The sequence below is a fragment of the Triturus cristatus genome, chromosome 12 (assembly GCF_964204655.1).
Source record: "Triturus cristatus chromosome 12, aTriCri1.1, whole genome shotgun sequence".
NCBI lineage: Eukaryota > Metazoa > Chordata > Amphibia > Caudata > Salamandridae > Triturus > Triturus cristatus.
In genome coordinates, this window is record NC_140595.1 from 46,057,579 (window position 1) to 46,071,706 (window position 14,128).

At 49.6% G+C, this 14,128-nt stretch overlaps 1 protein-coding gene across 4 annotated transcripts in view; it reads right to left on the reverse strand.

Annotated features, from left to right (window-relative positions):
• Window positions 1–2,029: 2,029 nt before the first annotated feature.
• TIPE1 (TNF alpha induced protein 8 like 1) overlaps window positions 2,030–14,128 on the reverse strand; it is a 315,379-nt gene continuing 303,280 nt past the window's right edge. For 2 of the 4 annotated variants that reach the window (XM_085638459.1, XM_085638460.1), the window contains one exon: window positions 2,030–3,946. In XM_085638459.1, the coding sequence (XP_085494585.1) occupies window positions 3,381–3,941 (561 nt within the window). In that variant the 5' untranslated portion in view covers window positions 3,942–3,946 and the 3' untranslated portion in view covers window positions 2,030–3,380. The remainder of the gene's footprint in view (window positions 3,947–14,128) is intronic. The other 2 variants (XM_085638462.1, XM_085638461.1) reach the window with 1 other exon arrangement.

Here is a 14,128-nt window from a genome sequence, read left to right on the forward strand (position 1 = left end):
GGTGCAGGATGGATCACTTGGAGGTGGTGCAAGGTCTCTTTCAGCAGTGGGGAGAGCCTTGGTTAGATCTATTCGCCACCGAAAAGAACACGCAATGTCAGCAATTCTGCAATTGGAGTTTCCAAGGCAGCACTCGCTCGGCGACGCCTTCCATCGCGTGTGGAATTGTGGCATCCTGTACGCCTTTTCTGTACCACTTCTAATCAGAGTGCTGAAGAAGATCAAGCGCGACCAGGCCCAGGTCATTCTGTGGCTCCGGACTGTGCATGAAGAGTCTGGTACCCCGAGCTCTTGAGCATGGCCATCAATCCTTCGATCAGACTGCCTCTTCGGAAGGATCTTCTGTCGCTGAGGCAGGGGATGTTCCTCCACCCGAACCTGTCCAGCCTCCACATCCTTGCGTGGAGATTGATTGGCGACAGTTGACAGCTTTCGACACTTCCTCCCGAAGTCTGTAATGTCATCTTGACAGCCAGGCGTCCCTCCACTGAAACGGTATACGCCTGTAGATGGAACAAACTTGTGGCCTGGTGGACAGCAAAGGCTGTGGACCCCCTTTCTGCCCCTCTTTCTGAGGTTCTCCTCATCTTTCTTTGGCCCAGCAGGGCTCTGCTCTGGGCAACCTTGAAGGCTATCTTTCGGCCATTTCGGCCTTTTTCGCCTTCCTGATCTACCTTCTCTTTTCAAGTCCCCTATTGTTAACAGATTTCTGAAAGGCATTGCTCATCTTTTTCCTCCTTCTCCTTTCGTCATGCCTCAGTGGGACTTGAATCTTGTCCTCACTTATCTTGTGTGTGCTCCCTTTGAGCCACTACATAATTGTACTCTTCGTCTCCTTACTTTGAAGACTGCTTTCTTGCTTGACATCACCTCTGCTCACAGGGTGAGTGAGCTTCAAGCGTCCTCTTTCAAACCTCCCTTTCTTGCTGCTCATCCGGACAAGGTAGTCCACCGTACTAGGCCCTCTTTTCTGCCCAAAGTGGTTACTTCTTTCCACATAGGTCAGACCATCACATTGCCCACCTTCTTCCCGCCTCTGCACCCTTTCACAGAGGAGGAGAGATTCCATCATTTGGACCCAAAACGTGCGTCGTCTTTCTACCTTGACAGCACAAAAGACTTCCGGGTGGACGACCAACTCTTCGTAGGTTATGAGGGTGCTAAGAAAGTTTGGGCGGTGCACAAACGTACCATCTCTCAATGGGTCGTCCTGTGCATTAAGATCTGTTACTCTTTGGCTAAAAAGGAACCTCCAGTAGGACTGCATGCCCACTCTACAATGGCGATGGCAGCGACTACTGCTTTGGAACATGGAGTTCAGCTGGTTGACATCTGCCAGGCAGTCACGTGGGCATCCCTGCACAAATTTACTAAGCATTACTGCCTGACAGCCATGTCCGGAGAGACTGCTTTTTTGGCCGTTCTGTTCTCCAGGACCTCCGGGGTTGGTATTGCTGGGGTATCTATCCTAAGGTAAGGAATCTATAACTAATAGTCTCTTTCAGATGAACAAGTTACTTACCTTTGGTAACGATATATCTGTAAGAAACATATATTAGTTATAGATTCCTTACCAACCCACCCATCCTCCCTGTGCTGCAAACTGACTTCTAGGGTAAGGATTTCCTTTCAGGGCCCTAGTTTTGTGCATGAGTGGTCAGTGTCTTGCATGGCTCTGCGCTTCTGGCGTGGAAAGTCGTGTCAGAACTGCCATCAGCGCGCAGATGCGGCGTCTAAGTAGACACTGCGACGTCATCCCGGCGACCACGGCGCAGACGACGGACGAGAGTCGACTGACGCCACCTGCCGACGTGCAGGGGTACTGCTAAGAACACATTTCTCCGGATCCAGTCTGATGCCTGGGGGTAATTCTGAGGTAAGGCATCTATAACTAATATATATCTCCTACAGATACATCGTTACCGAATGTAAGTAACTTGTTCCTCTTGCAAAAGAGACACACCAGTTGTCTTTGAAACATACAATATTTGGCTAAATATCAGTTTCCAAATAAAAAGAAGGCTAGAGATTTCCAATAGTTCACTCTTTAATTACTTGATCATATAAAGACTTAAGTGAAAACGTTGTATGTCAACTAGCTCAGCAGTGCAGACATGCCTTTGAGTACAAGTAACTCAGCATCCTTGAAATATAAAATGACAGCCAACAAGAAGACACATAAAAATCCCAACAGTGATCATCAGAACAGAATGGCCAAGAAAAGACACGTGTTGGACTTGAGGTTTATCAAAGTGCACATTTGGTTAACTGCTTCTTAAATGTTTGTCCTATTGAAAATAAAACGGAAAACCCATTGTGTCATAAAAGGCCTCTGGAATAAAGTTTCTTGGGGAATGTACAAGTGTTCTGGAAAGAATGAAAGTTCATTGTCATGCCCCACATAAACGGGTCAGATCGTTGTCCCCCACAAGGCTTCGCATCATCCAAATGTGAGAAACCCAAAGAGTTCAGGATCTTTAAGGTATGTGAGCACAGTGTCGTCATTGCTCCGACTACATGTGATTTCATATGTTCAACCCTAGCACGTGGCTTAGAGGAGCAACTTTACACATGGAAGTGGAACATTAAGTCAGGTAGTTCTTCAGCATAGGACATATTTTTGTAAACTCATATCAAAGTGGTTGTTCATACTTAGGAGAAATAGTTGTACAAGCATTACAGGGAGTCCCATCTTTTGACTTGCGATTTTCTGTTCTGCCAGATGCATTTGTCCCTCTTCACAGGGCTTGATCCTCACCCTCCTGTTTCATTCTCAACTAGCCATGCCTTGGTTATCGACATCTGAAAGATGGCTTAGTTGTATCCACTTTACGGACAGCCGACTGCTACTTAGCTGCAGAAGTCTCAGTAAAAATATTCTTCCTAAAGTAATGTACATCGCTTGGCAACTGGAACATAAACCCTGATCACGACAAGTGCTAAGAAGAGCTGTTGCTGGACACCAAGAGGGTTGTAGTAAGAGCTACTTCTGAAACGCCACCATCTGGAATTTCTCCACGCCAAAGGTTCAGTTTGGTCTCAAGTTAAACAAAAGTGCTTCTTAGTCTTTTTAAGTTTGGTCTTTTTTCTTTAATAAAGGTGCACGGGTTTTCCTTGAGATTGTAGCAAACAAATGATTGACAGTATAAAACCAAGAAGTCGATCTTCTCACATTCATCCTTTGCTTTCAGTCTCTAGACTCTGTTTAGCCAGAATATCTGAAGTTCCGATTAACAGTAGACGAGAATCATATGACGTTATTCCACATACCTGGTAGTCCTTAGAAGAGGATGAGGAGAATGTTTAGCACCGGTAAGGAAAGAGTTTGGCCAGTAAGGACGGAGAGTAGGCAAAGACACAAACATTCTCTCAGTAGTCTATCAGATGTTTCCCTCATCCAGCATTTTGTTGATTCCTTCACAGATCTTCTTGAGGTGGGTTCGATAGGGTTCTGATGGCCCATACAGTGCCGACAAGAATTCATAGTCTGCAAAGTGGTTGAAGACATGATTAATTCTGGAGTGAGACTTGGCTGTCAGGTGTCTGTTGACAGCCTGATGCAGCATGTCTCGGCACTCGTTCAGAATGTTGGACATGACCCTTCGGTCGAAGGTGAAGTCTATTTGGTAGAAGCTGACCGCTGTCATAGCCAAGGTGTGGACCTTCTTGCGGAAGCGCTGCATGACCAGATGCTCGTCACCGTTGAACTGCCCGTTTCTGTAGAGCACTGCAAGCTTCATAATGACCTTAATGAGGTTCTTGATGATTTTTTGTGCTTCTTTACGGTTGCGTGTGTACTCTTTGGTGACACGGTACAGCTCATCCAAGATCTCGCTGCTTGTGTCATCGATAAAGACACTTGCCATAGACTTTGAGGCCATCTTGCTGAGGAGTTTCTTCTGTGCCTGCATAGCCAGGTTCTTGGTGCTGAAGGAATCCATCTTCTCTATGGAGAAAGAGCAACACAAATTAGTTACTATTTAGACACTACAAATAGAAGCAAGAGACACACACAGTGTTTACTGACTTATTGCACCAAGTTGTTAACATTTATATGATTCTATTATTTGATGTATGGCAAGCAATCCTGCCATTGACGCCGTAAAAAGGTGTGCCCTCTTTATTTTGGACGTTTAATTTCGCCATACCATTACTTTGGATCCTTACATTTGATTTTATAATTATTTCAGATTAATTTGAATTTGTTTTGCATAGTGTATGTATTATATATATTCACTGAAAAAAACAAAGGTTGAAGTAACGTTATAGTTAGGTGAATTTGTCAGTGACAATGTTTTGAACTAAACAAACCCGCAGAAATTCACCAGTTCTAGTTACTAGCGGTAACGGTAACTTGCGCCCCCACCATGCATTGCTTATGTCATCTCAAATTACATCATTGATGATAGCACTCATGACATCATCCATTGAGTGTGCTGCTTTGTTTTACAGTTCACATAGTGGCGGGTAAGTACCATATTACTTTTCAGCAAACTTTTGCACAGCTTGGGTCAAGCTAGTGGGTTGAAGTATTTACAAAATGCACGTGCTTCTAATGCACCATAGCGCTGTACGGGTATTGAACATGTATAAATGTTTGCATTCAAGAGTAAATCTGTGTGCAGGTGGCCGTTGACTTGTATTCATTTTGCTTCACACAACTTTTTGGTTTCCAACAGAAGAAAGATTCTACAGAGTAGACTTTTGTAAGCAGCCTTGAGTTATTAGAGAGAATCGTATCAGCATGATAATTCATACTCAACATAGAAGAGTGTGTGCACCAGGTACTAACCTATGTATCTGTGCTTGTTAAGCTTCAGAAGATGGTCTATCTGTAAAGTTTCCACCACAGTATGAAGGGTGCAGGTAGTAACATATTTAGCACCTTCAGCTCTTGGTTAATTTGAGCAAATAGTATCTTTTTTGACAACTGGTGCATAAAATGTACACTGTTCTTAGTAGATTCTTTTGAATACTCTGTGGTTTATCTCTCATGAGAGTTTCAGTGTTTGCAAACAACGTGGTACAGAATGAACTCTCTTCATAGAGTAAACACTGTTTGCAGTACTTGTTCTCTATTGGTATAAACTTACTTTCTTACTGTGGGTTTGGAGTGTGTCAGGAGCATGATACAGATAAGAGCTGTCCGTAGTAGGGCATTTGTTTTAGAATTGGCATTCACTATTTTGCCTTTCTCTGAACAGTTGTTACAGATTCAACACCGTACTCAATGAGGGTTTCCCATATATCTGTAGTAGATTTTTTATGTGAACTATGCTACCTGTAATGTATATGCTACAGGGTCAGTATTGCACATAATGCTATTTTTCAACACCTAAGGGAGTTGTTTCTGTGTTGGTAGTAATGATGCCTGATCTTCTCCTGAACAATTTATCTGAAAGAGATTGTTATAGATTCCTTACTTTAGAATTACCCCCAGGCGTCCGACTGGATCCGGTGAATTTTTCTCCTAGCAGTAGCCCTGCGTGTCGGTAGGTGGCGTCGGTCGACTCCGCATCCGTCGTCGACATCGTGGTTGCCGGGATGACGTTGCAATGTCTACTTAGACACTGCCCCTGCGCTGACGTTAGTTCTTTCATTTTCTGCGCTAGTCTTGTGCAGAACCGGAGAGAGCTACCCCTTTAGTCTTTTTTTACTATGTTTTTTTTCGACTTCTTTTTTAGTCTGTCGTTCCTGGTGTACGAGGGATTTCCCATCATCGGACCGGGTTTGACTGTGCCGGGCCTGTAACTGCCTGATGTTGGTTACAGACCTCCACCTCGTGTGCCTTTGGTGCCTGGAGCACGACCACGACCCGAAGTCGTGCTCCGACTGCTGGGCCATGAACCCAAAGTCTTTGCGGGAGCGGTCCCGAAAGTTTTTGGAGGCCCGGTAGTCGGCTTCGCGTCGCTCGAGGCCCTGGTCGAGAAGAAGGTCTCGGGACCGGCCGCGGAGCCACCACCATTTGTCGTCCAAGTCTTTGAGATCTTTGGGTAAGTTGAAGCACAAGAAGAAGGCGAAGAAGCAGCATCGCTCTTTGCCTTATCCCCGTCAGTCGGCCGATGCGACAGGGGACCCGGAGTGTCGCCGCTTTCCAGCTCAGTCTTCAGAGTCTGCTCCAGGGACGGCTCTAAGTTTCCCTACCTTTCCCGGTGCCGGAGCCGGGGGCCCTGGGCCTTTGATGCTGGCAGCTCCTGCCCCGGTGGATCCAGGCCTGGATCCGGATCAACGCCGGTTGACCTCACGGTACCTTCCCCAGCACCGATCCCAGTGACGACGGCGCCGGTCATGCCCCAACAGGCGCTGACCCCAGCCTCACCCCCGACTTGGATACAGCGCTGGAAGATACATTTGTGCCTCTGTTCATCCCTGGTGTAACTTCCAGGCCTGATTGGCAACCAGAGAAGGGTGAGGAGGACTGGGAGGGGTCTGTGGACACTTTAGCTGACCAGCTTGAAGAACCGGACTGGCGAGAGGACCTGGGTGATGCTAGTGGTCTGGATACCTTCCCAGACCTTGGCATGCCCCCCACCCACGTGGCTGCAGAGGAGGGAGCATCATACACAGTGGTGTTGCATAGGGCGGCTGAGGCCTTGGGCAGTGAGGACTAACCTCTTGACAGAGGTACTTCTTCGGAGCCCCTTCTGCCTTTCACTGACGTCCATCTGGAAGCACTTGGTCCAAGCCCAGCACAGGGGCTCCTGTGGACAGGTTGATTGCCGAACGCCACCACCCAGCCCCGGGTGACCCACTTTTCCTCTCCAACACCCGACCCCTGAAAGCTTGGTGGTCCAAGCATCGTCCTCTAAGGGCACATTCCCTATTGCTCCCCCAGATAGGGAATCCAAGAAGCTGGACCGTCTTGAGAAGAAGATTTTTTCTTCCGCCAGCTTACCACTGCGGTCGGTGAATACCGCATGCCTCTTGGGTCATTATACCCATACAGCGTGGTATACAGTTGTGCAAGTGCTGCCACCGTGCCCGGCGGAGGCCTGGGCCATTCTCACCCACGCAGTGGCGGAGGGTAGAGGCGCAGCTAAATTCACCATCAGATGTGGGCTGGATACCACCGACTCACATCATTAGCCCTGAGGTGCTACGCCTAGTTGAGGAAGCCTGGTTTTTCGGGGGATGTCCAATCCACTTTACTGAACATGCCCTTCGATGGCCATCGCCTTTTCGGTGACAAGGCAGACTCGGCACTCGAGCGCTTCAAGGGCTAGGGCCAGATCTTTGGACCTTGCGGTGACCTCTTGCCCCATGCAGTCTGATTTTCACCCCTTTTGTGGCTACGGAAGGGATGCCCCACCACGTTCAACCCAGTCTAGCTACTGGTTCATGCAAGCTGCCCAGCCTGTGTGCGGCTGTGGACGTGGGACCCAGTGACACGGGTCTGGGGGACGGCGGGCAAATCCACCCATATCTCCCCCTGCAGCAGCATGCTAGTCTGACCATTCAGGACCACCAGAGGCTGGCAGGATTCACCATCACCTCCCCCACTGGCAAAACATCACCTTGGACAGGTGGGTTTTGCAGATAATCTGAAAGGGGTACTCCCTCCCCTTCGAGACTACCCCTCTCTCAATGCCACCATCCTTTCATCGCATGTCGGAGGATCACTTGGCTCTTCTCCGCCAGGAAGTTGCAGTCTTCTTGGCCAAGGGGGCAATCGAAAGGGTCCCTGTGCCAGAAGTTGGTCTTGGTTGCTACTCCCACTACTTTCTGGTTCCTATCTTAGACCTCAGGTCCCTCAACTGCTTCCTCCGGAAGGTGAAGTTCAAGATGCTCACGTTGGCTCAGGTCCGGTCTGCCTTCGACCCCGGAGACTGGATTGTTGCATTGGACTTGCAGGATGCTTATTTCCATATCCCCAGCCTGCCAGCCCACAGGCGGAACTATGGTTCACGGTAGGCCAAGCATTTTCAGTTTACCGTGCTCCCCTTTGGCCTTACCAGTGCCCCTCGGGTGTTCACGAAAGTGATGACTGTGGTCGCAGCTCATCTGCACAGAGCAGGGGTTCCAGTCTTCCCCTTCTACGACTGGCTGTTGTGGGCATGCTCACCCCAGGCAGTCGTCTCCCACCTCAAGACTACGGCAGACCTCCTGCACTCGTTGGAGTTCACTATCAACGTGTTGAAGACCCACCTGACTCTCTCTCAGAAGCTCCTTTTCATCGGAGCAGTTCTGGATACAGCGCAGTTTCAGGCTTATTCTCCCGAACAGTGAGTCTGGGATATTCAGGCTATGATTCCGATGTTTCAGCCTCTATCCCAGATTTTGGTGAGAATGACCCTGAGGCTGCTGGGCCTCATTCTGGTAGATCATGCCAGGTGGCATATGCGGGCTCTGCAGTGGGACCTGAAATTCCAGTGGGCGCAGTATCAGGGGAATCTTTCCGACGTCGCCCAGATCTCGGAGGGGACTGTACGTCAATTGCAGTGGTGACGCACGAACCAGGATTGGGTCAGCGGCAGATCCCTATCCCTCTCCCTTCCCCAACCAGAGTTGACAGTAGTGACAGATGCGTTACTCTTGGGAGGTGGCGGCCACCTGGGAGAGGCAGAGATCAGCTCTGATCTCTAGCAAAATCCAGTCTCCACACCTTTTGGAGCTCCGGGCGATCCGTCTTGCACTGAAAGCAATCCTTTCTTCTCTCAAAGGAAGAGTAGTGCAGGTGTTCACGGACAACACCATCGCCATGTGGAACTGCAACAAACAGGGCGGGTGGGGTCGTGGACCCTATGTCAAGAGGCTCTTACCCTTTGGACATGGCTGGAACATCAGGGCATATCCCTGGTGGTTCAACACCTGACCGGTTCTCGGAACACCAGGGCAGAAGAGCTCAGCGTTAGTGCATGATGGATCACGAATGGCGTTTTCACTAGGAGTTGGTACAAGGTCTCCTTCAGCAGGGGGGAGAACCTTGATTATATCTGTTTGCCACCTGAGAGAACATGCAGTGTCAGCAGTTCTGCGAGTTTGAATTTCCAAGGTGGCACTCGCTCGGCGACGCTTTTTGTCGCGAGTGGAATTGCGGCCTCCTGTATGCCTTTCCGCCTGTACCACTTCTGCCCTGAGTGCTGAAGAAAATCAAGCTCGACCGACACAAGTCATTCTTGTGGCTCCCGACTGGGCACAAAGAGTCTGGTACTCACAGCTCTTAAGCATGGCCATCTATCCTCCAATCAAAATGCCTCTTAGGGAGGATCTTCTGTTGCAGCAGCAGGGGACGGTCCTCCACCCAAACCTGTCCAGCTGTCACGATCCGCGCTCGGGTGGCGCTGAGTGACGCATCTCCTCTACCCCTAGACTACGGCCGAGCAACTCGGCGACCGCAAGAACTACATCCCCCAGAACTCCCGGTAGTTCCCGTCCCACGTGACAGTTCACGTTGCCGGAAACGCTGAAAAGCGGCCAATTCCGGGGAAGCAGTGCCGATGATTCTCTGAAGCCTTCGGTACCGGAAGACCCGAGCGGATGGTTCTCCTCAAGCGGCTTGAACTCCAGACCACGAGAGACTCCGACCACGCCTCTACTGCTTCTTGTTCCTCGCTCGGCAGCCTGTGAGTACTTGAGACAGGAACAGCCCGACTTTAGCCCTTTCGACTTAGACGCGACCTCGGACCATCGAGGGAGAGCGCTAAGAGGCAGACAACACCCACGGATTTCCGGGCATCTCCACCTGGGGGTTTCGCTCCTCTGCTCCCGGCTCCTCCTGGAGCATTGAGTAGCAGCGAAACGCCGCAGGCAGCGCCCACGGATTTCCGGGCATCTCCACCTGGGGTTTCGCTCCTCTGCTCCCGGCTCCTCCTGGAGCATTGAGTAGCAGCGCAACGCCACAGGCAGCGCCCACGGATTTCCGGGCATCTCCACCTGGGGGTTTCGCTCCTCTGCTCCCGGCTCCTCCTGGCGCATTGAGTAGCAGCGAAACGCCGCAGGCAGCGCCCATGGATTTCCGGGCCACAGCTTTCCCATAGTATCGCGCTCCTCGGCTCAAAGACCTTGCTGAGCCTCGAGTAGCAGCGCAGACACCTGACAAGACCAACCTCCACCTCTTCCGCAAATCTGATCGCCACAGCGAGATTCTTACAGTTCCGTGACGTAACGGTGCTGGAGACCTTCGTGCACTCGGAAAGGAGGAGAAGACAACCCTTCTCGTTCCCTCCACAGTAGACGGAAGAGACGACCGGTAAGAGAGCTACACACAAGGGGGAGCCAGGGGAAGAAGTAAAGGGAGCCATCACTCATTGTGTGTTTGTCTATTTCACAGATCTCCCGCCCAGCCGTCCCTATCCGTCCTTCCCTCGCTCACCTACCCCTTTCGTCCGAGTGTATTACACATCCGCCGGACTAGGGGCAGATGGGAGGTGGACCCCTTTAAGCTTCAGCGTCATCCTGAGGAGCGAAACCAGTGGGATCCCGACACCAGCCTCCACCTCCTTGCGTGGAGATTGAGCGGCAACAGTTGACAGCTTTTGACCATTCTCCCGAAGTCTGTAACGTCATCTTGGCAGCCTGGTGTCCCTCCACTAATACAGAATACGCGTGTAGATGGAATAAATTTGTGGCATGGTGCACAACAAAGGCTGTGGATCCCCTTTCTGCCCCTTTTTCTGAGGTTCTCCTCTTTATTCTTTCTTTGGCCCAGCAGGGCTCTGCTCTGGGCACTCTTAAAGGCTACCTTTCGGCAATATCTGCCTTTCCTCGCCTTCCTGATCAGCCTTCTTTTCAAGTCCCCTATTGTAAATAGATTTCTAAAGGGCATTACTCATCTCTTTCCTCCTTCTCCGTTCATCATGCCCCAGTGGGGCATTGAACCTAGTCTTAACCTATCTTATGTGCGCTCCTTTCGAGCCTCTTCACAACTGTCCTCTCAGGCACCTCACTATGAAGACAGCTTTCCTTGCTGCCATCACCTCTGCTCGCAGAGTGAGTGAGCTCAAGCTCTATCCTCCAGGCCTCCTTTTCTGGCTGTTCATCCGGACAAAGTGGTCCTTCGTATGAAGCCCTCTTTTCTTCCCAAAGTGGTTACCTCTTTCCATATCAGACAGACGATCACTTTGCCCACCTTCTCCCCGCCTCTGCACCCTTCCAAGGAGGAGGAGAGACTCCACTGTCTCGACCCAAAAGGTGCGCTGTCTTTCTATCTCAACCGCAAGAAGGATTTCCGGGTGGACGATTAACTCTTTGTCGTCTATGTGGGCGCCAAGAATGGTTGGGCTGTGCAAAAACGTACCTTCTCTAGGTAAGTTGTCCTACGCATTAAGATCTGCTATTCCCTAGCAAGAGAAGAAGCTCCAGTGGGACTGCATGCCCACTCCACCAAGGGCTACGGCAGCTACTACTGCCCTGGGACGTAGAGTCCCACTCATTGAAGCCTGGCAGGCCGCCACATGGGCGTCACTGCACATGTTTACTAAACATTATTGCCTAGACAGCCAAGTCCGAAGAGACGGCTATTTTGGCCGTTCTGTTCTCCAGGACTTTCTGGTGTGAACTTAGTTCGCAGACCCACCTCCGGGGTTGGCATTGCTGGGGTATCTATTCTAAGGTAAGGTCTATACCAGTCTCTTTCAGGTGAAAAAGTTACTTACCTTTGGTAATGATGTATCTGTAGGAGACATATGTAAGTTATAGATTCCTTACCGCCCCACCCATCCTCCCTGTTCTGCGAACTGACTTCTAGGGATAGGGACTCCCTTTCAGGGCCCTAGTTATGTGCACCAGTAGTCAGTGTCTTGCATGGCTCTGCGCTTCTGGCATGAAAAGTTGTGTCAGAACTGACGTCAGCGCGCAGGGGCGGCGTCTAAGTAGACATTGTGACGCCATCCCGGCTACCACGACGCCGACGACGGACGCGTAGTCGACTGATGCCACCTACCGACGCGCAGGGATACTGCTAAGAGAAAAATTCTCCAGATCCAGTCTGACGCCTGGGGCGTAATTCTAAGGTAAGGAATCTATAACTAACTTATGTCTGTTACAGATACATTGTTACCAAAGGTAAGTTACTTGTTCTGTACTTGCTATCAGACCTCCAATGTCATAGTAATTTATACAGCAATATGTGGGAAAACAAATCTTGCAAGATGTCATGAGTGATGTCATATGTGAGGTTTTAAGCAGTGCATGGCGGGGACATACGTTTTAGTTAGTGCTTCTAACTATAACTGGTGAATTTCTTTTTTTGTTCAAAACATAAATGTCATTGACAAATTAACGTAACTATAACATTACTTTAACCTTTTGGGTTTTTTCCCCAGTGAATTTCTAGGGACAGGACCCCCTGAGCCAATTTCAACACAGGGAGGGGGACACATGCCCTCTCCCTGTGCCAATTTCGACACTAGGACCACATCCCCCAAGGCAATGTGTGCTTGTTTGGGGGAAGGGGGTCATGCAGCCCCCATCCTCGGGGCAGGCACAATTTTTATGGGGAGGAGAACCACGGGCAGTGGTCATACAGAGGGTGTAGTCACCCTAAAGGTAAGTAGCCCTTTGGTTACTACCTGTCAATGCCCTCAACACCCCTAAATTGAGTATCTAGGTGGCACCCCTGAAACTCTGATTCGATGGATCCAGAAGAAGAGGACAAAGAAGGGCCATGAGAAAAAGTGGTAACTAAAGACTGCTGTGGACTTTTGGTGACCAATCCCTGTCTGCATCAGTCTTGACAGTTGTGACCAGCAACTCGTCCTGCAGCTGAACATCTCCCAAGAACCCCAGGAGATAGCCAGCCCTTCGCAAATTGCCAGCAATCTCTTTGGAGTAGAGGATCTGCAGTCCGCAGGAACCGAAGACGAACAGTCGGGTTCACTGAGTTGCCGCTCCCCAGGAAGAGGTAAGTTTGCTCCTGAAGGTCAGAGCTGTTTCCACACCGAGTGAGAGGACACCAGGAGCCACACATGACCAATACCTGGGGCCCCCTTGCAGCAAACAGAGCCTGTGAGAGTCCAGTATGGACTCCTACTGCTCAGAGAGCGAGCAGCCGTCAGCACCGCAGAGACCCACCTCCAGAGTGGCCCAGCTGTCCTGATTTTGCACTGACAACCAGACGGCCCTAGGACACACACAGCCCAGCCGACCTTTCGACTCTGCACCTAAGCATTCTAGCCCAGGTACAGATGAACTGGCTGTGCTCCCTTGTGACCCCAGCCCCCTGTTGGGAGCTCCTGCACTTGTCCCTAAGTCCCCCTCAGCAGCCTGTTTCTAGGTGCCTCCCCTACTTTTCATTGGCGTAGCACACACATATACCAACCTGGTCAACAGCTTTGCACCTGGACACCCCAGGACAGGTAACCAATAACTGCTGGTGGTACTTTGGACCTTGGCCCCTTATGACCCTAAGTCCTGAAGGAGACCACCAGAAACTGACCATAAATAACTGTGAAACATGTGCTTTTTTTCTCCCATAAGGAAACATTGCTGCGTCAAGATGCATTTAAGCGAACTGTTTACTTACCTGTAAAAATCGATAATTAAAAGGATCAGGTTACTTACCCTGTAAGCATCTTTTCGTAGCGTGTAGTGCTGCGGATTCACATGCTATACATATTCCTACCATCTAGTTTTGGGCCCGGACTTTGCAAATTGTTTTTCTAGATGAAGCTTTATGATCAGCGTCGATTTTCCGCCCTCTCGAGTCATTGTGCATGTCGAATTCTTTGTTCCTCAGAAAGTTTAGTTTTTTTGCCATGAAAAGGAATGAGGACACAGTCCGCTTCATACGTGTTCTTTTGTTAGACATGCTGTTTTGTAGGTATTTTGTTACCATCTAATACTTACCGGGGAGGCGAGAGTGTGCATGTCAATCTGCAGCACTACACGCTATGAATAGATGCTTACAGGGTAATCCATAATCCATTCGTAGCATGTGTTGGCTGCAGATACACATGGTATGTATAAACCGTAAAGCAGTACCCCTTCATGTGGTGACTTTAGGCATGAGATGGTGCAGTGGTTTGTAAGACTGTTTGTCCAACTAGAGCTTGTTGTCTTGATTGAACATCCACACAATAATGTTTTGTGAAAGTGTGTGGGTTTATCCAAGTTGCTGCTTTGCAAATATCATTGAGAGGGATTTTTTTTTAAAGCCATGGTTGCGCCTTTTGTCCTTGTTGGATGGGTT